Raw genomic sequence first — 22,635 nt, forward strand, 5'->3', positions numbered from 1 at the left:
ATCGAGGATGAAGGGTGAAGGATGAAAGAGGGATGGATGGGGAATTGAGGATGGAAGATGAACATTAGGGGAATCAGAATGGATGGTGGAGGATACAGGGTGGAGAAAGGCATGTGAAGGATGGAGGAAGCCAGAGTACAGATGGGGGATAATATGGAGCATGAAGGATCACAATAAAAAGAAAAGGAATAAAATTGGGAGCATGAATGGTGGATGGAGTATGAATAGAGGGTAAAGGAGTAGGAATAGAGAATGAAAATGAAGGGTGGAGGAGGAAAGAGGGAGGGAAATAGAGGGTGGGCGATGAAGGTTGGATGAGGAATTGAGAATGCAAGGTGGAAAGAATGAAGGACGGAGGAAGCAGGAGTAAGGGTGATGGGGGGAGTATGGAATATGATGGATGAAGGATAGAGGACAGGGAAGAAAGTTTTGAACGTGGAGGACAGTAGATGGAGGAAAAACGATGAAGTGTGAAGAATGATAGATACAGGATGGAGGATAGTGATTGGAAGATGAGGTGCAGCAGATGGAGGATGGCAGATGAATGACGGAAGACTAAGGAGGAAGGATGTCGTCTGAAATACAGAGGATGGAGGATTATGTCTAGAAGATAGAGGATGGAGGATGGGGCAGTGATTATGGGATTGAGGGTGATGAACGGAGGTTATAAGCTGGAGCTCGTGGGTGGAGGGTCTGATGGTGGATGGAAACCGAGTCGGATGTAACAACGTGTGAAAGACTCGATGTCTCAGTGCTCTTGTTTATCATTGACTGATAGTTCGGCGAGAACGTGTTTAAAATGCGTACAGCGACCACGGGATGCCATGAAACGTTTATTTAACGAATATCAACTTAAGCTTTTTTTAAAAGAGCAAAAAGAGGAAACAGAATCCAGGCTGCGAAGCAAAACGCCATCGAGGTTTAGCTTCCTTTAAGAAAGACGTTAATATTCCTGTGCGTGATGGAGTGACGGCTCAACCGTAACTAAACACATTCAAATAAAGTTCTCACACCTTCATCACTCTCCTCGCCGTGTCCAATGGAAATCCGTTCCCCGTCACCTCGGGTGTCTTTCTCCTGTTCATAAGTTATTACAGTCGCCATGTCTTTGTGGATAACTTCCATGTGTTTGCAGCTTGTTCATTCTGGCTAAAATCTACATCTTCTTTTGGCTGTTTGCCAGAATTGAGCGACTGCGACTCCGGACAGATTTCTCCCTGGACATTTGAAACTGGCACGGTCTGGTCTGTTCGATCTTATTAGGAGACTGTTTAGGGTTCCGCAAGGTTCTGTTGAAGGGCCGCTATTGTTTTGATGGGGAAATCCACTTCCCGCTAGCAGTTCATTTAGCTTTGCGTGAGACGATAGAAAACAAGAAGACATGCTGTGGTCTCTTCCTTCTGAAAATACAGGAGGAACACGGAGGAGCTGCTAATTCAGGCGTGTCAAACACACGTTCCAAGCTGAAGGTTCTAATCCCTGGCCCTGAATGAATTTAGAAATAAATAATAATGGACTTTAATTGAATTGTCCGTAGGGTGCGATTGTTTCATGCAGTGGGTTGGCACCCTGTCCAGGGTGTCTCCGCCTTCTGCCCCGAGTTCCCTGGGATAGGCTCCAGGCTCCCCGCGACCCTGTGTAGGATAGTACGGAGAATGGATGGATTTGAAATCGAGCTAATTTCCGCTATTCCACCAGTGGGCAAAACACAGCAATAAACTCAGGTACTGACAAAATGTGCCGTTGATGTAATTATTCATCGGCGAGCTAAAAATATGACACTGTATGCCAAGCGTGACTCTTTCTAAAACAACGTTTCCATTTTGAATTGATATGGTTTAGCTCAGCGCCCGGCACGCCGTAGAGGACACTCGATCCGCTAACGTAACGTAGCCCGTTTCCGGTAATGCGTTTGACACTCCTTTGCTAATGATTAACTGGCGCTCACTGTAGATGTCTCCTTTCTCCTTGCCGGTCACAAACGCAAGAAAACAACCCAAACAAATGATCCGGCTAACCTTCACTGAGCTACTCTGCAAAATCACATCACACCAGGACATCAGTGATTTTTGCTCCGGTTCTGACGGAGAAAATAGTGAGATGGATGTGTGGTGCGAGCGCTGCTTTAGTCCTGAATAAACACACTGAATACTAAGATCAACAGATTGTCATTCATCTCTCTCGCTCTCTCTCTCTCAACACATGTTGATGAATGGAGATAGTGGCGCTCACTGACATCATCCCTCTCTCCTCTCTTATCTCTCTCCCATCTCTGTCTCTCTTTTCTCTCGCAGTTTTTCACAGTCACATCACGCCCTGCTGTTTGTCATTCCCTGTCCTGCTTGCTGGATGTTGGGACGTCGGCTGGTCGACGCTAAACGCCCGTTAGCGCTTCCCTCTCTCGCTCTCTCTTTCTTTTTTTCTCTCTCTGTCTGTATTTCCCGGATGGCAGGAGATGAGAGAACGAGCGAGGTTGTTTCTCACAGATAGCCTTCACATGCTGTTAAACCGATTCAGTTCTTTTTTTTTCTTCTTCTTCTCCCGTCTCCGTTTCACGCTTCCTTCCGCGAGAGATCGCTTTTGATCCTCGTGTCAGCGGAGACTAAAAGCGCTCGCTATTCTGTCAGGGGGTTGGAAGGGAAAGCTGTAGAGACGGAAAGAGACAGAGTGTGTAGCGCAGCCCAGATGCCAAAGAGAAGCCGGAGTGTGTTTCATGAAGATACAGAACACGATGATGTCCCTGTTGAGAGGTACGTACGGAAATCTTTACACGTGTTTATTAACGAAGAAACACCTACGTGAAAAATCCTAGGTGGAAAGTTAACCCGTGTTTTGATCTGAAGCGGCAGAATGATGTCTGTCCCAGAAAGAAGCATGGTCATCTCTGTTTAGTGTTAATCACTGAACGAAATTCCCGAGCGCTAGAATGAATAGCGTCTTAGTTATTTTGTTGCTCAGGCGTGTCAGTTTTCACAAGATAGCTAACATTTGATTCATGAGGGTGAGTCAAATGAAACCATTCATATCTTTTTTTTTCGTTTTGCATTCTTTATTGCAAATAGTTGTTTAAAAAAGCAACAACCCAAAAGCATCATTTTTCTGCGTAATTTCCGATTTATTCGTTGCGAGTGTTCCAGTGCTTAACAAGGCTTTCGGATTCCTCTAGAAAAAAAAAAAAAAAACGACATTTAAATCAATTCCAGTTTATGTTGCACGTTTAAGCTCATCGTTTGACTCGCCCTCGTATAAATGTGCCGTTTAAATTGTTGCGAAATATTTTTTTCAAAATGTTAGCTATGTGTCAGAAATCTTTTATACCGCAGTGCTGTTGAATTCTGGATTCTGATCGGTCGGACGGTTTCGATTCATTTTCTAGAAGAGCATGCTCTGACAGTAGCGCAGCTGTAAATCACATGTTCATGTTCATGCGAGTGTTCTGATTCGTTATTGTATTTCTGTAGCAATAGCTCATTCACAGATTTCACCGATAGAAAAACAACAACAACAACAACAACAACGTGTAATTGTTGATACGGTGAAGTTTTTTGGTAAGGTCATGTTTTATGTAGCATTTTCGGAAGGAGTCTCCGGTGTCGGAATTAAGGTGGTAAATTTCCGACATGTTTTTCCGGACAGAGGATTTGATACTCAAATCTTTGCGCTCGGTGTTTAAGAGAGAGGAATAAAGAGAGGGCTGTTGAGGGAAGGACTGTTTATAGCTGCTGTAGCATAAGCGAGAACAGGAACTAACGCGTTTTGCAGAAGTTCCACAACATTAAATGCAACTTGAAGTGGATAAAAAAAGTACAAAGTGTTAATTCGTTGCCACGTTTAATAATGACGTGCAGCATGGTCATGGTCATGGTCATGGTGTCCTAGAAGGTTCTGTTTCAAACCCGCTATTGTTTTCCCTTTATATACGGCACCATGTTGACTTAAAATCACAGGATTAAAAGAACTTAATCTCTGATCCATCCAGGATGGAACCCTGCCTATTGAATAGATTGATAAAAAGGAAAGGAGTATTCAAAGAATTTGGAGACTAGAAAAGTAGGAATCTGGGAAACAAGGAGACTATGCAGACTATGGAAGAAGAAGCAAGAAAACTGGATAAATAGGGAAAATTTGCAAAGGAATTGTGGAGAATAGGAAGTGAGGGAACTGGGAAATGAGGAGTTATGGGAAACTGGGGGATTAGAAAAGGAGGAAACTGGGAAACAAGAACATTTGGGGACTAGAAAAGGAGGAATATGGAAAAACTGGAATGGGAACTGGAATATCATCAAAGGAGGGAGTTGGAAAACACTAAGTCATGGATACGGGGCAAAGTGGTTTATTCCTCATGTGGTCTCAGGGAGTTTTTCCTCGCCACCCTCGCCTCTGAACTGCTCATTAGGGATAAATTCATACATTTAAAATCTGTATTCTGAATTGATATATTTCTGTAAAGCTGCTCTGGGACAATGTCCAGTCTTAAACAAATAAAACTGAGCTGAATTGAAAGGTCATCAGGAAACATGGAGGGAATCTGGAGACTCGGTAAACGAGGACTCAAGGCAATGAGGAAGCTGGGAAAAGCGTTAGGATTATTATTCATCACTCCGTACAAGAGCCCAATAAAATCTGGGCGGAATTCTAATAACAGTGAGTGTGAGAGTGTGTTTTCCATGTCAGAGTACACAATGAAGATCCTCTAACGACAGACCTGTGATTAAATAAAATGACTACACTCTGGTCACGGCATCAATCCAGAAATCCTCACGGATCTCACGTGAATCCAAAGCGGAAAAACTCTCTGTCTATTAGCATGTTTTGCTTGTTTCGTCATTTGCACTAGCGTAATTGTAGCTGTCCTGTGAGCTTGACGTCCTCCTATTGGTGGAATTCAGACCAGCGTCATTGTGTCGCAGTTGCACTAAATCGTACCATATCAACCAGCTTAAGCCCGGCGACGTCAACTCACGACCCAAAGATGTGAGATTTTTGGACGAACCTTGTAACCGAACGAATACGTAAATGAATCATTTAGCTGATTCAAATGACTTGAGTCGCAGAAAAGACTCCCAAAAGTTTCCCTCGGTCGATCCGGCGATGACATTCACTTTGTTCTGCCTCCATATTAGAGGTAAATGGAAAAGCGCGAGTGAACTGCCTCCTTTATCGAGTATAAGACTGGCTGTAAATCCCAGGCTGGAGAAATAAGACTTCTTACACGTCCCATCAGATAAAGCACTCGTTTTCAGAGCTGTCTGAGGAGTCACTGAAAAAATCTCACACTCTCACAGCTGCTATCACACCAACCTGCTGATGAGCTTGTTAAGTGTGTGTGTGTGTGTGTGTGTGTGTGTGTGTGTGTGTGTGTGTGTTATCGTAAAGGTCTTACAAGATTCTGTTTATGGAACCTCTTATTGGATAATTGAGCTAATTGAGTTGGAGTGGGTGTGGATTTCCAAAATCATTATTACACTTACACACCAGATGTACAGATCTAATCAGCGAAATGTAATCAGACATTTCTGATGGTGCCGGATTTGTTCAAAGAGAAATGGATCGCTGGAATAGAGCTTTTAACTGTGCTTCTGCTAGCAGTAACTGGTTGTTCTTGCAAAGTGAACTTAATCTCTGATCCATCCAGGATGAAACTCGGTTGCCTTACCTACTGAACAGATCGATACAAAAGAAAGGAGTATTCGAAGGAACTGGGAGACTAGAAAAGTAGGAATCGTGGAAAGAAGATAGCTGGGAAAAGGAAACAAAAAACCGGAAATAGGGAGAATTTGCAAAGGGCTTGTGGAGAATTGAGGGAAGTGAGGGAACTGGGAAATGAGGAGTTAAGAGAAACTGGGGGATTAGACAAGGAGAAATCTGGAAAACAGTAAGTCAGGGAAACTTAAGGAACTGGGGAAAATTAGTCAAGAAAACTGAAAAACCCTCGTAATGGAGAACTCTCAGGAACAAGGAGTCGAGGAAATATGGAAACTAGGCAACGAGGGAGCTGGGAAACAGCCAGCTGAGGCAAAATGGAGACTCGGAAACTATAAACAAGGAATCGAGAGAATTTGGAGGCTGTGAAAGTTGAAAGGCTAGGATAGCAGGAAAGTTGGCAAAAGGAGGAAATGTTCTAGAGTAAGAAATGAGGAGTGAAAGGAACGTGGAGAGCAGAAAAGGAGGAATATGTGAGTTCACAGTCTAGTCTTTAGAGTTTATGAAAGAGGCGCCAAGAAAACTGGACTAGTAGGAAAATGTGGAGAACAAGAAATGAGTGGACTGGGAAATGAGGGATTGAAGAAATCTGTGGGATTAGAAAAAGAAACAAGGGATGAAAATTAGCATTATCAGCAAACGTTCCAACACTTCACAGTTCCGAGGGACTCCGGTTCAGGTAGAATGTCTCGGGTTCAGGCAGCGGGATCACTGGGACCATCATTCGTCCTTGTATTACCGCGTTAATGGGATGTGAGTCAGGTTGGTGTTATCAGGTGAGCGATCGTACACTCATGAAGATCACAGTGTTCCCGGCGAAAATGCGACCACGCTAGCTAATATTATGCTAAAACATCTCGGTGGATTCATTACATCATCTCAGGGCTGATTTGGACGATTCCGCAGGGGGAATGGGATGAGTAAGCCTGTCTGTGGAACGTGAGGAGAAAGTGCCACACCGGCAGTATTACTGGGGGTTTTTTCTTGCTGAAGTATGTGTGCTGCATGATTCTGTAATCCGGCCCCACAGCGCACCGCCGTCAGGAGCCACGGTGATTTCCTCCCGGGTTAATGGTGCGATTAGAGTGGACACAAAGCGGCGTGCTGATGCAGTCTCTCTACACGATAACAGAGGGATTAGAGGGATGAATAGAGCTGAAAGACTGACCGAGAGCGCGCGCGCGAGAGAGAGAGAGAGAACAAGTCAACAAAATTGAGACTGATAGAGATCACAGCCAGGCACAGGGCTGCCGAATTCAGGACTCTGATTGGTCAGAAGGTGTTGATTAATTTTCTATAACGACAGCTCTGACAGTAGTACGGCTGCAAATGACAGGTTTATACTGATGCACGCTTTCGAATACGTTCTCGTTTCCATAGTAACAGCACTTTCACTGGGACTCGTACAGCGGACACGCCACATAAACAGTTTTTTAAAAAAAAAAAAAACATAAAGCACTTCAGGTTGTACTGTGATAGGACAATAATCACCTTCCGGGTGGTCATAGTAACTCCATCAATGTTAAAACAAACATTAGCAGAGAAACGTAAATATTCTACTGTAATTTAAACGCAAAACATTATTTCGTCCATGCTAAACTAAATTGTGGGCATGGCTCACATCATACTATATATATTTAGAATTGGTTTGACTGGAGACAAACATTTTGAGTTCGTTACCTTGTGGTGTCATAACTAATTTGCATAAAATTGAGTTAAATCTGGTCAACATGTTGCAGTGGCTCCATGCGGCGATCGTTGTGTCATCGTCGTTACATTTATTTCTAGCTAATTATATTACTCTTTCATCTATTTGTTAGCAAGTTCTTTTAGCCGTAGTGACTGACCACAACCAAATGTAATATAAATACACCGTTTAAAGACACACACACACACACACACACACACACACACACACACACAAACGCAGCAGGTAACACTGATAATAAGGACATCATGTCACCTTTACTGAAACACTTTAATGGTGTTGTAGCGCAGCGCTGCACCCTGCAGGCTAAACCCCACCTCTGAGTAAGCTTTAATTGGCTTTGTGTATAATTATACATGTTTTAGTTAAATAGAAGCATTTATTTCTACTTCCTGTCAGGAAATAAAGGCTCATGAGTGCAGAGGAAGTGGGTCAGAGTGGGTAAAGCTGCTATATTCTGACAATAACAGATTAGAGGTTATTCTCTCTAAAGGGATGTTAGTTAGCCTCGGGACACTACAAGTGTAATTGCTTTGTGATGAAGTCTGAATAATTAGCAACGCTATATACTCTACTCCCATATGTCAGGCCCCTCCCACTTAGCTTTGATCAAAACTGTGTTCACACCTGAACGCGAATGGTCTGATCCCAGCGAGTAAAATCTAACCGGAGCCTTTTCACCATTTAGCATCCCATTATCAAGGCCAACCTCATCTCTTACCTCTTACCTCTCAGACTCTCACTTCTCCCCTCTCACCTCTTACCTCTCACCTCTTACCTCTCACCGCTCAGCCTCTCGCCTCTCAGCCTCTCACCTCTCACCTCTCAGCCTCCCATCTCTCACTCTCAGCCTCTCACCTCTCACCTCTTACCTCTCACCTCTTACCTCTCAGCCTCTTACCTCTCACCTCTCACCTCTCAACCGCTTACCTCTCACCTCTCAGCCTCCCCTCTCTCACTCTCAGCCTCTCACTTCTCCCCTCTCACCTCTTACCTCTCACCTCTTACCTCTCACCGCTCAGCCTCTCGCCTCTCAGCCTCTCACCTCTCACCTCTCAGCCTCCCATCTCTCACTCTCAGCCTCTCACCTCTCACCTCTTACCTCTCAGCCTCTTACCTCTCACCTCTCACCTCTCAACCGCTTACCTCTCACCTCTCAGCCTCCCCTCTCTCACTCTCAGCCTCTCACTTCTCCCCTCTCACCTCTTACCTCTCACCTCTTACCTCTCACCGCTCAGCCTCTCGCCTCTCAGCCTCTCACCTCTCACCTCTCAGCCTCCCATCTCTCACTCTCAGCCTCTCACCTCTCAGCCTCTCACCTCTTACCTCTGACCTCTTACCTCTCACCTCTCATCTCTCACCTCTTAGCCTCTCACCTCTTACCTCTCAGCCTCTTACCTCTCACCTCTTACCTCTCAGCCTTTCATCTCTCACTTCTTACCTTTCACCTCTTACCTCTCGGCCTCTCACCTCTCACCTCTCACCTCTCAGCCTCTCACCTCTTAGCCTCTCACCTCTCAGCCTCTCACCTCTCACCTCTCAGCCTCTTACCTCTTACCTCTCAGTCTCTTACCTCTTACCTCTCACCTCTCAACCTCTCACCTCTCAGCCTTTCACCTCTCATCTCTCACCTATCATCTCTCACCTCTCAGCCTCCCATCTCTCATCTCTCAGCCTCTCACCTCTCACCTTTCAAGCACAGAGGGTATTCTATTATTAATTTCACACAAGAGTGCTTTTCGTGCTCTGCACTTTTATCCGGTGCTGAACAGTAAGGATTTTATTTCCCCTGATGCAACAGAGCACTGCAGGAAACTTCTTGTGTCTTTTTTTTTTCATAAACAGGAGGGGGAGGAGGAAGTGGCCTATACTTTTCCCCATCCAGCATCTCTCACTTTCTCAGACTGGAGCTCTTTCCAAAAAGCATTAGTGTTGGACTTTATTAACGTCAGAGTGACAGTCAGGGTGGAAATATGTACAGAGAAAATGTATTTAAGTAAAATGATGTGTATTGTGTCAAAATCTTATTTAAAAAAAGAAGTAAGGAGTTTGCATGGAAATCACAAACTCAAATATTCCAGTATTAACTGATTGAAAATGATTACCCTATTAAGTTAACTCAGATTAGTGTAGCATTTGGCTTGATAAAGTTAGCTTAGCAAATGCATAAAGTCCCCATGAAGCATCTTTAGACCAGTGATTGATTCCGTTTGTTGATGTATTTCCTTTTGAAACAGGAAGTGAGTGTGGCATCATGTTGAAACCCCGCCCTCTTCCAAATGAATAAACTCCACTCATTTATTCTCAGTTGGAAAGGGAACAGTGTGCAGGAAGATGCAGAGCCGAAAACACCCTGAGGAACCATGTTTAGATCTTGCTCTAGACCAAGCACGACCCTAGGGGAGGGGCATATACATTCTTGAGGGCATTTAATTGGATGAACAGAAGACATGTACAGGCCATCAGATTTTTTAATAAAACAATAAAATATTAATCTCCCGAACAACTCTTTCTGAATATACTGTCATTTTGGTGTCCATGGCTCTAACAAATAGGTATAAAAAGCCTGAAACATCACTCTTGATTGAAGAGAGAACATAGTTGATTAGCTTAGCAGTTGTAGCACAGCTGTTGAGATTTTGACAGAATACTCTGAAAGCCAAAATGAAAACTTTTATGAGTAAAAAGTATTCCAAATTCCAAAATAGTGCTTAAGTATGGCAGTGAAGTGCAGTTACTCCTCTTTTCCATTCCTGGATGCACTGAGCTAGACAGAGCCATTTTATTGGACGACCACCCAAATAATATCTCCTCAGAGGGGCGCCAATACATAGTGCAGAACAAAAGAAAGCATTGACTGACAGCTGGAGAATAACGGAGAACGAGACATCACGAATGATTTAGGAACAACTGATGTAAATGAGGCATTAGAAACCCTTCCACACACACACACACACACACACACACACACACAGTGTTGATTAGAGCAGCTGACTTCCTGTGGAGACACTGCGCTGATTAGAGGCACTCACACTAAGGAACACACCATACGTCTCTCTCTTCTTTTATCTGTCACTCTATCATATCATCAGTCTTCCTCCTCCGGCTGGCCCGAGTGTGTGGCATGACTCATGCTGTGTTTAACACGTCTCCGTACATGTCTGTCCGGGTCACGTGTGTGATATCACTGTGATGCTGAGACTGTGACACAGGAAGTGTTTATATACATCACCACTTTCCATTTATCCTTTCTTCTTACTGATCTCCTTCCTTTTTCCTTTCTTTTCATCTTCCCTAACCCTATCCCTTTCCCCCTCATTCTTTCCTATTCTGTTTCCTCTTTCTATATCCTTTTTCTACTTCCTCTTCCTCTTCCTCTTCTTCTTCTTCTTCTTCTTCCTCTTTTTTATTTTTCTCTTACTGTTCCTTTTCTTCTTCCTATTCCTCTTTCTACTTTTTCTTTCTCGCCCTCTTTCTTATTCTTCTCTTACTGTTTCTTTTCTTCTTGTCCTTCTTCCTCTTCCTCTTTCTTCTTCCTCTTCCTTTCTTATTCTTCTCCTACTGTTCCACTTCTTCATTCTCTTAACCTTTCTTCCCTTTTCTCCTGACATTCTTCTGCATCTCTACCTTCCACGTTTCTTCTCCATCCATTTCCACTTCTCCTCTGACCCTACAATTTATCTTTTATTCTTCATAATTTTTCCTTTCTCTTATCTTCCCCTCTTTCTTACTTTTTATATTCTTCTTCCCTTACTTTTCCTCTTATCCTTTCCCTTCTTTTTCTACTTCCCGTTTCACTTCACCTTCCTCTTACTCTTCTGTGGTTGCTCAGGGCTGGGATCGCAGAACACAGACACTTGGTAGGCAGAAGTGTAGGGGGCGTGGTCGGTCACCAGGGTGAGGTGTCGGCCTGCCAGATAATACCGGACTTCTTCTATGGCCCACCTTATTGCGAGGGCTTCTCATTCCCCAGCAGCGTACTTCCACTCAGCTGGGGTCAGTTTTCTACTGATGTAGCAGACAAGGTGTTCTTCACTGTTGAAGGTTTGGGACAGGACGGCTCCCAGTCCTGTCTCGGAAGCATCTGTGTGCACGGTGAAGGTTAGTGAGAAGTCAGGGTTCCGGAGGACAGGTGAGCTGGTGAGGGCTTGTTTGAGGGCCTGGAACTCCTGCTCTGCTGGCTCAGTCCACTGCATCCAGTCCAGTTGGCCTTTCTTGGTCAAGTCTGACAGAGAGGAAGTTAGGGACGAATCTCCTATAGTACCCAACCAACCCCAGAAAGGCACGTACCTGCATCTTAGATGTGGGCCGAGGGTACCCTCTCACTGCCTCCAGCTTCTTTTCTTGCAGTTTCAGCAGGCCCCGGCCAATGCGGTACACCAGATACCATGCCTCCATCAGCCCCAGGTGGCACTTCTTTAGGTTGGCCATCAGCCCGGCCTTCCGGAAGCTTCTGAGGACTTCCACAAGGTGGAAGAGGTGATCGGCCCAGGTGGAGAAGTGGATGATGGTTGATGACACCATCCAAAAAGGTGGCGGTGAGCGGGTGGTGTGGCCTTAGGACAATGTCCATGAGGCACTGGAAGGTTGCGGGTGCCCCGTGCAGGCAGAAAGGAAGAACCCGGCACTGCCAGTGACAGCTGGTGGAGCTAAAGGCTGTCTTGGCCTTTGCTTAGGATGCCAGGGTGACTTGCCAGTAGCCCTTTGTCAGGTCCAGGGTGGAGATGAACCGGGCCCTCCACAAACGATCTATGATCTTCCTCATAGGAACTGTCAAACTCTGAGACTTGGTGAGCCTCCGGAAGTCATTGCAAAGGCAGATGCCTCTGTCGGGCTTCGGGACCACCACGATGGGGCTGGGCCAAGGGCTGGCAGATTCTTCGATGATACCATCCTGTAACATCCGGCTGACTTCCTCCTCAATAGCTTGACAGCATGCCTCTGGGACACTGTAGGGCTGCCGTCTGATTACCACCCCCATGGGCATCTTGATTTCATGCTGTACCGTGTGGGTCAGGCCTGAGGTGGACGAGAAGGCATCGGCAAACTGGTCCACCAGTTCTGTCAGCTCCTGGAACTGCATGGGGATAAGCTCTTCCCCTCGCTGGACCAAGGTATGCTCACAAGTGAGTATGCTTGTAGGTGGTAGTTCACTGGGACCACCCTCTCAAGGACTGTGTAGGGGCCCTGCCACCAGGACAGGAACATACAGGCAGCATTTTCGAGCAGCAGGAGCACCTGGCCATTCGGCTGGAACTCCCAGGGCTGAGCTGGTCAGTTGTAGGCCCGCTGCTTTTCACGCTGGATGGCCTCCGTGTGCTCTTGAATGATGGGGGAGACCCGGTCAATCCGCTCAAAGGGAGTAAACCCAGTGGATGCTTGGGGCGTCTCTCATGCCCACTGGGCTTGACAGGAAAGGAAAGGGATAGGAAAGGGGTGAGGATGTCAGGCCAGTGCTCTTCTTTCCTCTGCTCACATCAGGCGACTAGCTCAAAGGTTAACAGGAAGGCCTCAATGTCATCCTCGCTGGTGAGTTTCGTGAGGACGCCCGAGGCCTCTCAGCAGGGGCCTGGGAGCGTTATGGAGATGGTGGACCCAAGAGCTCCAACAGCTCTTGGGTCACCGCACAGAGGCTTTGGGCCAGCTCCTGGGTCACCTCTTGCTGCTGGATGTTCACTTTGAGGAGTTGCTGCAGCATGGGATCCATCATGAGCTGGGTGTGTTTTCTCTTTTCTTTTTTGGGGGGAGAGGGGTCTGTGCTCTTATACCTGCATTCTCCACCAGTGTGGCCACTCAGGGCTGGGATGGCAGAACACAGACACAGAAGTAGGCAGAAGTAGTGCAAAATAATGGGTGTTTATTCAAGCTTAATGTGTAAAGCCACTGGGCGTGTGGATCGCGGTGAATGGGCTGGAGCAGCCGTGAGGCGGGACCCAGGAAGCCCGGCAGAGGTCAAGAGAGCTGGCGAGAGGTGCTGTACAGTTGGGGAGTTTCTCCTGGGCGATCGTCGTCATCGTTGTCATCTGCATCTGTTCTGAGAGAGCGAGAGAGATGCATTACTCACTTTGCTTGCGGAGAACGAACTCACCACGTCGTCTCTGCTGCACCATCTTATATCTGCTCCTCTTCTCCCAAACAGTGAGGAGAAGCTGTGCCAATCATCCGCTGCCAATCGTGTATGTTTCTGCCGCCCTGCCTCGCAGCCACATGCGCGCTTGCTGTCCAAAACAACCGGGGTGTTGAAATGGCGCTGTCCGTTCAGCACCCCTCCGGCAGTTACGCGAGGAGCGTGATGTGCGTTGTGTTTGTGGGTGCTGCAGGCCTCCCATTTCCCTCCCGTTCACTCTTTCTTACATTTCTTTTCTTTCCATCTCTTTTCTCTACCTTTCCTTACCACTATTCTTCCCATTTCCATCCTTCCCATTCATTATTCTTTTCTTCTTTCATCTACCCTTCCTCTTCAACTCCTCCTCTTTTTTTAGTTCCTTTCTTCTTTTCCTTTACCCCTTTATTTGTCTTTCACCCATTTTTCTTCTTTCCATTCCCATCTCATTCCTCTGCACTTCCTAATTCTATTTGCCTCCCTTCCTACTGTTACTTCTTCCTCTTCTGCTTCCTTTATTTTTCCTCTTCCCTCTCCCCTTCTCCTTTCTTTGGTCCTTCTCTTTTTCTTCTTCTCCTTCCTTTCCATTCCTGTCCTTGCTCTGCTTCCTCATCCTGTTCTTTTTCTCCCTTTCATTTTCCTCTTCCCCATACTTTCCTTACTCGCTCATTTCCCTCTTTCTTCTTCCTCTTCTTTCACTTCCTCATCCCATTACCTTCCTTTTGTCTCTTCTTCTTCTCCATTTTCATCTTCCTCGTCCCCTTCCCTTCCTCTTGCGGGTTTTGCTTTCGCCTCCCCTTCTCCTCTTCTTCCCTTCCACTTCTTCATCCTCATCCGCTCCTCTCCTTTCCATCTGTTTCTTCTTCCTCTTCCCTTTTAATTTATCTTTCTCTATTGTTCCTATTCTTCTTTCCCTTCTCCATTCTTTCTCTTTACTCATTTTCTGCTCCCTTTTCTTTATGTCGCTCACACTTTTTTCTTTTTATGCTGTTCATTCATTTATTCATTCACTTTATCCTGGTACGGTTGTGGTGGATCTGGAGTTTATCTTGGGAACACTGGGTGTGAAGCGGGAATACACCCAGTTGGTCTCAGGATGGTCTGTGAGGAAACCGGAAAACCTGGAGGAAACTCCAGATGGATATGGAGAACATATGAAACTCCACACAGACAGGAACCTGAGTTCTCTCTCTCTCTCTCTCTCTCTCTCTCTCTCTCTCTCTCTCTCTCTCTCTCTCTCTGTGTCAGCAGGATCAACAGCTCATCGCTGTTGCAATGTGTGTGTGTGTGTGTGTGGAGGACTGCACTGTCTCTTTTGTGTCTCTCTTTTATCCTCGTTGTGATGCTCCTGTGCAATTAGTAAACAGGATGTTGTTGTAGACGGAAGCTGTTTCCTGCCTGCAGAGGAACTGAACACAAATTAGATAAGGAAGCGTTCAGCTCTAATCGTCCTACAGGGACGCAGTTATTCAACCTGCACGTGTATAAACACTCACAGAGTCGCGCGGTGTTTCACTCAGGCTTCTACAGCAAAAGGTGTTGCATCAGGAAACATTCGGCTCAGACGGAACCTGATCTCACACTAACAAAGCAGGGCGTTCTTTCTTTCTTTCTTTCTTTCTTTCTTTCTTTCTTTCTCAGTGAACAGCTTGATTAAAAATGAAACTATTAAAAAACTAATTACACACACACACACGCACACACACTCCATTATTAATTGTGAATATGAACAGCAATGCTGCATTGAAATGCTTTCGTTTTAAGGTCAGATAATGTGACCGCTCTCTCTCTCTCTTTCTTTCTTTCTTTGTTTCTTCCTTTCTCTCTCTCTCTCTCTCTGTCTCACTCTGACTTTCTCTCTCTCTTTCAGTCTCTCTGTATCTCTCTCTGTCTGACCCTTTCTGTCTTTCTCTCGCTGCCTCGCTCTCTTTTTCTGTCTGTCTCAATGTCTCTCTATCCGTCTTCCTCTGTTGCAGTCTGTCTCTCTCTCATTCTGCGTCTCTTTCTGTCTCATTCGGCTTCTGTTTTCACCCTTTTTTTCTCTGTCTGTCTCCCTCTGTCCGTCTATCTGTCTCGCTCTCGTTGTGTCTGTCTCTGACTCTCTATGTGTATGTCATTCTGTTTTTCTGTCTCAGTCTTGCTTAGTTTCTGTCTCTGTCTTTCTGTCTGTCTGTGTCTCTGTGTGTCTCTCTCTGTCTTACTCTCGGTGTCTCTCTCTCTTTTTCTGTCTATCTGTCTGTCTCACTGTCTGTCTTTCTATCTTTCTTTGTTGCAGTCTATCTCTCTCTCATTCTGCCTCTCTTTCTGTCTCACTTTGTCTCTGTTTTTCTCCCTTTCTTTCCCTGTCTGTCTGTGCAGTCTCTCTCTCATTCGTTTTTCTCCCTGTCTCCCTCTGTCACTCTATCTGTCTCTCTCTCATTCTGTCTGTGCTGACTCTCTATGTATGTCGCTCTCTCTCTCTCTCTCTTTCTGTCTCACTCTTGTTTAGTCTCTGTCAATTAAATTTTTTTTTCAATTCAAAGTACGTTATTGGCATGATTGTTTCCATACAATATTGCCAAAGCTTCGATATAGATAAGAAATAAAAAAAATAAACAATAATAATAATAGAATAAGATTTAATAAAAAAATATATAATAGGAACAATAATAAAAAATAGAATAAAAATAGTAATAGTTGCAAAAATAAGTAAATACAAAATAATATATATATATATATATAAATGAAAATGGTTTCTGAGCATGTGAGGCTAATTTTGCTGCAGCAGGTGCGTGACTCCATCCCCAGTAATGCCTGCATTTGGACTCCACCCCCAGTAACATCTGCATTTGGACTCCGCCCCCAGTAGCATCTGCATTTGGACTCCGCCCCCAGGTGTTGCGGATTGTTCCAATAACACTGCTAACTCATTGATGTATATGTTGAATAGAGTTGCAGCCCTGTCTAACCCCACGTGTTTGGGGGAAGAAATCTGTTCTTTCATTGCTGGTTTTTCCTCCGCACCTGTTGTTTGAGGACACGGAGTTAATCATGTCATACACATGGTGTTTTTGGTGGATGTGCTGGTTGACTAGGGTGTGTAGTGGGTAAATGTGGTCGGTAGTGCGGTGGTTGAGTAGAAACCCAATTTGACTCTTACTCAAGACATCGCTCAGTGAGGAAGGCCTGTATCCAGGCATTGAGAATACAACAGAAGGTCCTCCCCAGATGAATTACCCTTATTCCAGGTATATGGGAAATAGCAGGACTAGATTGAAGAGTCTTAGTAAGGCCTTCTGCAATACTGTAATGCTAAGCTTCAGCAGTTCTGGTCTAATTTTGTCTAAGCGGCATGCTTTTCTGGGTTTAGCTTGCTGAGCGCGTCTGTCAGTTCTTCTGGGGTTATCTGATGGTCTAAGGGGTTTTGCTTGTTTTTGACTGCAGAATCCAGTTGGCTTAAGCCTTTTTTATATTGCTGTCTGATCAGCTGTGATGGTTTCTGGAGTAAATTCATTACATAAGTTTTTGAAATAGTTTTCCCATATTTTTTTCCATTTTTTATGGGTATTTCCTGTTTTTGTTTTTTGTGTAGATTGTTCCGTTTTCCCAGAATTGATGATTGTTTATTGAATCGTCAGTTTGGTGAACGGTGTTGTTCATATGTTGCTGCTTTATCTGGCGCATGGTGTTTTTGTAGTCTGTAGTTGTGGAGGGGTTAGGGAGGGTGGGTGTTTATGATGGTAGGCAGGTTTAGGGAGGGTGGGTGTTTATGATGGTAGTTGGGGTTGGGGTTAGGGTGGGGGTGGGTGTGGGTGGTGGTTGTGGAGGGGTTAGTTAATTTAGAGCTCTTCTTAGTCTCTGTCTCTCTCTTTCTGCCTGTCTCTCTCTTTCTGTCTCGCTCTCTCTTAGTCTCTGTCTCTTTTTTCTCTGTCTCTCTCTCTCTCTCTCTTTCTGTATCTCTTTCTGTCTCTGTCTCTCTTTCTCTTTCCGCCAGAGGGGAGGAGTTGAGACAGCACCTGGCCTGTACAAGAACACACACTGATCTGCTGCAGTGCATTGTGGGAGTTTATGAGCACGCTGCATTTTCTGCCCTACCAATGTCAAACACTAAAAAATAACATGATGTTTGACCTGTGTTTTGGAAATAAGGCCTTGAGGGGGAAAAAATGGAAGTAAACACAAAGTAAACATTTTTGGGCAATAATAAAACAGAAACACAGATTCAGACTCGGTGTGTCTCGTCCGCAGGCACGACCCGGCCGCCTAAAGAGGGAGAAGTTCCTGGAGTGGACTACAACTTTGTGAGTGTTGAGCGTTTCCTGGAATTAGAGAGAAGTGGAGCTCTGCTGGAGAGCGGAACATATGAAGGTGTGGTCTACACACACACACATGCACACACGCACACACACACACACACAATTGTAGTATTTGTGGGAAAAATGTTTTTCTTTTCATAAAAAGCTTCACTCCAGTCTGAGGTCTGAGTGCACTACAAAAAAAGCTTTTATTTCATTTAATGTGTTGTTTTTCTTTTCAGTTTTGTGGCATTAAAACTCTTCATCATCATTCTTTACCCACACACACCATTCATCAAATATCTAATACACTTTCAACTGTGTGTGTGTGTATATATATATATATATATATATATATATATATATATATATATATATATATATATATATGCAGGTCATTATCCACACTGCGTAGCCATAGTGTACATTTCTAAGTGTTAAGTAAAATAACAACAATTTTACCAGTGGACATTGTCCCAGAGCAGCGGTACAGAAATATATAAACACAGGAAATAGATGTTAAATGTATGAATTTATCCCTAATGAGCAGCCAGAGGCGACGGTAGCAAGGAAAAACTCCCTGAGATGATGTGAGGAAGAAACCTTGAGAGGAACCAGACTCAAAAGGATCCCGTCCTCATCTGGGTGACACCGAATAGTGCGAGTATAAATAAATACACCCCTTCTATAAATGTACTAATACTACAGGGTCATATAGTGCAGTTGTGTAAGCAGGAAGTTCATTACCAGGAGTACAGAGCTGTTCTTAATACAATGAAATGAAAGAAACTAACTTGCATATACTATCACATTTATATGTTAATAATTTAGTTTCATTCATTAATTAAGGTATTTAAGATGAAAATTATGAATCAACACCTTCTGACCAATCAGAATCCAGAATTCAGCAGCGCTGTGGTGGGAAACCGAGTGTTGCTGGAGTCTCCTTATTTCCTTTACGAGAGGTTTAAGAGTGAGGTTTAATAACTTATTGAGTCTGTGCAGTGACGCAATACAGAGTAATATATAATTCTAGTATGATATAGTGCGTGCGTGTGTGTGTGAGTTTGAGTTATAATGCTGTAAGAGGGAGAAATTCCCAGACAGTGTAAATTAAGTTATTGATCGGTATGTGTTGGGAATGAGAGCGTAATCGTGTTCCTCACCGTGCGCACTTTCCAGCGCGGTGACACGTTCTCGTCTCTCCGTGCCGTGGCGCGTCTGGAGAACGTGCTAAACAACTCTGTTTGTGCGATTTGGTGTAATTTTAGAGGACATGTGAGGCTTTATATCGGATCCACCGAGTGGATTATTGTGGCTGAGACTTTATGGATTTTGCGGTCTCCGCGGCTCCGGATCCCAGAGCGTTAAATATTAAACGAGTTTGTGCGATATGAATCTTCACGCCACAGCGCTGCTGAATTCTGGATTCTGATTGGTCAGGTGGCGTCGATTCATTTTCTATAAAGTAGCGCAGCTGCATATCTCAGGTTTATATCAATGCACTCGGTCTAATACGTTATCGTTTCTATAGTAACAGCTCGTTCACGGGAGATGGAGTTGTTTACTTTACTTTTATGGAGATGCCAGTGATCCTGACCCTTTCTGCTCTCCGGACCTGCCTGATCCATCCTGATGCCCTACCTCTGGATGGAGCTCTCATCAACTGGAGGCTACAGCCTGGAGATCGCTGAGGACGGTACCGCTTGAAGTACCATGGAAATGGTTTTGGACCTCAATTCCACACGGACGTTCTCGCTGTGGTTGCTGGGACTACGGCTGCCTTAGCGATGGCCTTGGGACTGCGATTACCACATGCAGTTTTACACTCAGGTCTCCTTTAGTGAACAGTGGACTAGTTCAACAAACAGACTTCATATTAAACCATAATGAACTTTCTTTTACTTTCACACTCTCCGTCGTTACCCAGATGAGGACGGGTTCCCTTCTGAGTCTGGTTCCTCTCAAGGTTTCTTCCTCATATCATCTCAGGGAGTTTTTCCTCACCACCGTCACCACCGGCTCACTCAACAGGGATAAATTCACACGCTTAAAATCTCTATCCTGTGTTTATATGTTTCTGTAAAGCTGCTTTGAGACAATGTCCACTGTTTAAAGCGCTATACAAATAAAACTGAATTGAATTGAATTTATGGAAGGAGTCTCCAGTCTCAGCGCTTTGTAACAGACAGAGGTAAAGCTGGAACTTTAAGTTTTCAGAAATCTTCAGGATGTAGGAGTTTACCAAAATTGTCATTGTTGGTGAATTGCTGTGGTATAAGAAGAATAAAACACTTGGGGGCATGCTGTTATAGGAAAACAGAGTCCCCTCTGAAACTATTGGGACAGTAAGACCAATTCATGTCTTTTTGCTGGAGACGGAAGACATTTGGCTTTCAGTTGAAAGGATGAATATGAGAAGAGAGATTAGAATTTCAGCTTTTATCTCCTGGTATTTATATGTAGACGTGTTGAACAACATAAAACACAGCACATTTTGTATCAAACCACCCAATTTGTAGGGAAGCGAAAATATTGGACATGTGACTCACAGGTGTTTCTCGCTGCTCAGGTGTGTCCTGTTTGAAACAATAAATAACATCTACTCTGAACATCTATTCTTGGTTTTAGCCTTCAGTTTCACCTGTGAAGACTGCATTTGTTGTTAAAAAGGATAAACCGACATGAAGACCAGAGAGCTGTGTACGGGAGGAAAAGCGAGCCGTTTTGAAGCTGAGATAAGAGGAAAAATCAATCAGAGGCAGTGCACAAACACTGGGCATAGGCAGTACAACCATTTGGAAGGTCCTGAAAAAGAAAGAAACCTCTGGTGTACTGAGCAACAGACATGGATCAGGTCGGCCAAGGAAAACAACAGCAGCTGATGACAGAAACATTGCGAAAGCTGTGAAGAAATACCCAAAAGCAACAATCAGTGACATCACCAACAACCTCCACAGGGCAGGGTGAAGGTCTCACAATCCATCATTTGAAGAATACTTCTAGAGCAGAAATATAGAGGTCATACCATAAGATGCAAACCACTCGTCAGCAGTAAGTGTCAGAAAGTCAGACTGGAGTTCACAAAGAAATACAGAGATGATCCACAAAAGTTCTGGAACCAAGATGAACCTCTACCAATGTGACAGAAAGGCCAAAGTGTGGAGAAAGAAAGGATCTGCTCACGATCCAGAACATACAAGCTCATCTGTGAAACATGATGGAGGTAGCGTCATGGCTTGAGCTTGTATGGCTGCTTCTGGAACATTCTCACTCATCTTTATTGATGATGGAACTCATGATGGTAGCAGCAGAATGAATTCAGAAGTTCAATCTGTCAATTTACAGAGAAATGCATCCAAACGAATCAGGAGGAACTTCATCATGCAGCAAAATAATGATCCAAAACACACTTCCAACTGAACACAGGACTTCATCAGGGGGAAAAGTGGAAGGTTTTAAACTGGACAAGTCAATCACCAGACCTTCACCCCCCGGTCTTATTAAATGGTAAACGGTCTGCACTTATATAGCGCTTTTATCCAACGCGCTTTACACTGTGTCTCATTCACCCAATCACACACACACACACACACCAATGGTAGCAGAGCTGCCATGCAAGGTGCTAACTTTCCATCAGGTGCAACTTGGGGTTCAGCGTCTTGCCCAAGGACACTTCGGCATGTGGAGTCATGTGACCCGGGGATCGAACCGCCAACCCTACGATTAGTGGACAACCCGCTCTACCACCTGATCCACAGCCGCCCCATTAATTTTATTATTAATTTTATTGACTTCAAGACTGATCTGTTCCAATACGTGAATGACTTGTCCAGTCTAAAACCTTCCCCTTTAACACGTCTAGATGTAAACACCAGGAAATAAAAGCTCAAATCCTAAACTCTCATCTCATCTCCATCTTTTGATCTCAAACCCACATGTCTTTGGTGTACAGCACACACTAACACACTAATGAACTGGCCTTGTGTTCCGATAGTTTCGGAAGGGACTGTAATCAACTTCAGGGTGGAAACAGGAACTCTGCTTCATCACACCACCCTGTCACTGATTAGTAAGCTATGTGAGCTCAACATAGGCGTTGTGATGGATGAGGGTGGAGCTTAAATTAACAATATCTTAGGCTAGCCCCGCCTATTTTACTTAGAAAGGGTGTTGTTCAAGTAGAAGTTGAAAAATGAACAGTTCAGACTACAGATTGTTTTTTTTCCTGTTATGTGATTGGATGTGTTTGGTTTGTGTCGTTTCCTGTTTTGTGATTGGTGTTTGTCACTGGCTTTCACGACCTCTGATTGGTCGACAGATAACTACTACGGCACACCCAAACCCGCGGCGGAGGCGAGCAGTGTGCTGCTGATTCCCGGCTCCGTCCCAAACACAGCCAGCAAACGCAGACGCAACAAATCCGTCAGTAACATGGAGAAAGCCGGGATCGAACCACCTGAGGAGGAGGAGGAGGAGACTGCCGTCGTCAACGGAGTCACAGCCACACCAGGTGAGGTGCACACACACACACACACACACACACACACACACACACACAGAATGAGAGCGAGAAAAAGATAGATAAGCAGGAAGAGAGACAGACAGACAGAGACAGGTAGAGAGACAGAGATATAAAACGGAAGAGAGAAAGATAGACGAGACAGCTAGGTAGACAGACGTGAAGAGAGACAGGTAGATAGACAGACAAGTAGAAATACAGACATATATACAGACAGAGAGCTGATTAGACAGACAGAAAGACTGACAGACAGAAAGTGAGATGGACAGTTACAGAGACAGACAAAAAGACAGACAGACAGACAGACATAGATAAATACAGACAG

At 44.6% G+C, this 22,635-nt stretch overlaps 1 protein-coding gene across 2 annotated transcripts in view; it reads left to right on the forward strand.

Annotated features, from left to right (window-relative positions):
* The window catches only part of magi2a (membrane associated guanylate kinase, WW and PDZ domain containing 2a), a 134,236-nt gene that overhangs the window by 64,303 nt on the left and 47,298 nt on the right, over nucleotides 1-22,635 (forward strand). The window contains exons 1-3 of one of the 2 annotated variants that reach the window (XM_053650781.1): nucleotides 323-2,750; nucleotides 17,742-17,861; nucleotides 22,110-22,301. In XM_053650781.1, the coding sequence (XP_053506756.1) occupies nucleotides 2,714-2,750; nucleotides 17,742-17,861; nucleotides 22,110-22,301 (349 nt within the window). In that variant the 5' untranslated portion in view covers nucleotides 323-2,713. Of the gene's footprint in view, nucleotides 1-322; nucleotides 2,751-17,741; nucleotides 17,862-22,109; nucleotides 22,302-22,635 lie in introns of those variants that run through there. The other variant, XM_053650780.1, reaches the window with a different exon arrangement.

The sequence above is a fragment of the Ictalurus furcatus genome, chromosome 19, assembly GCF_023375685.1.
Source record: "Ictalurus furcatus strain D&B chromosome 19, Billie_1.0, whole genome shotgun sequence".
Classification (NCBI taxonomy): domain Eukaryota; kingdom Metazoa; phylum Chordata; class Actinopteri; order Siluriformes; family Ictaluridae; genus Ictalurus; species Ictalurus furcatus.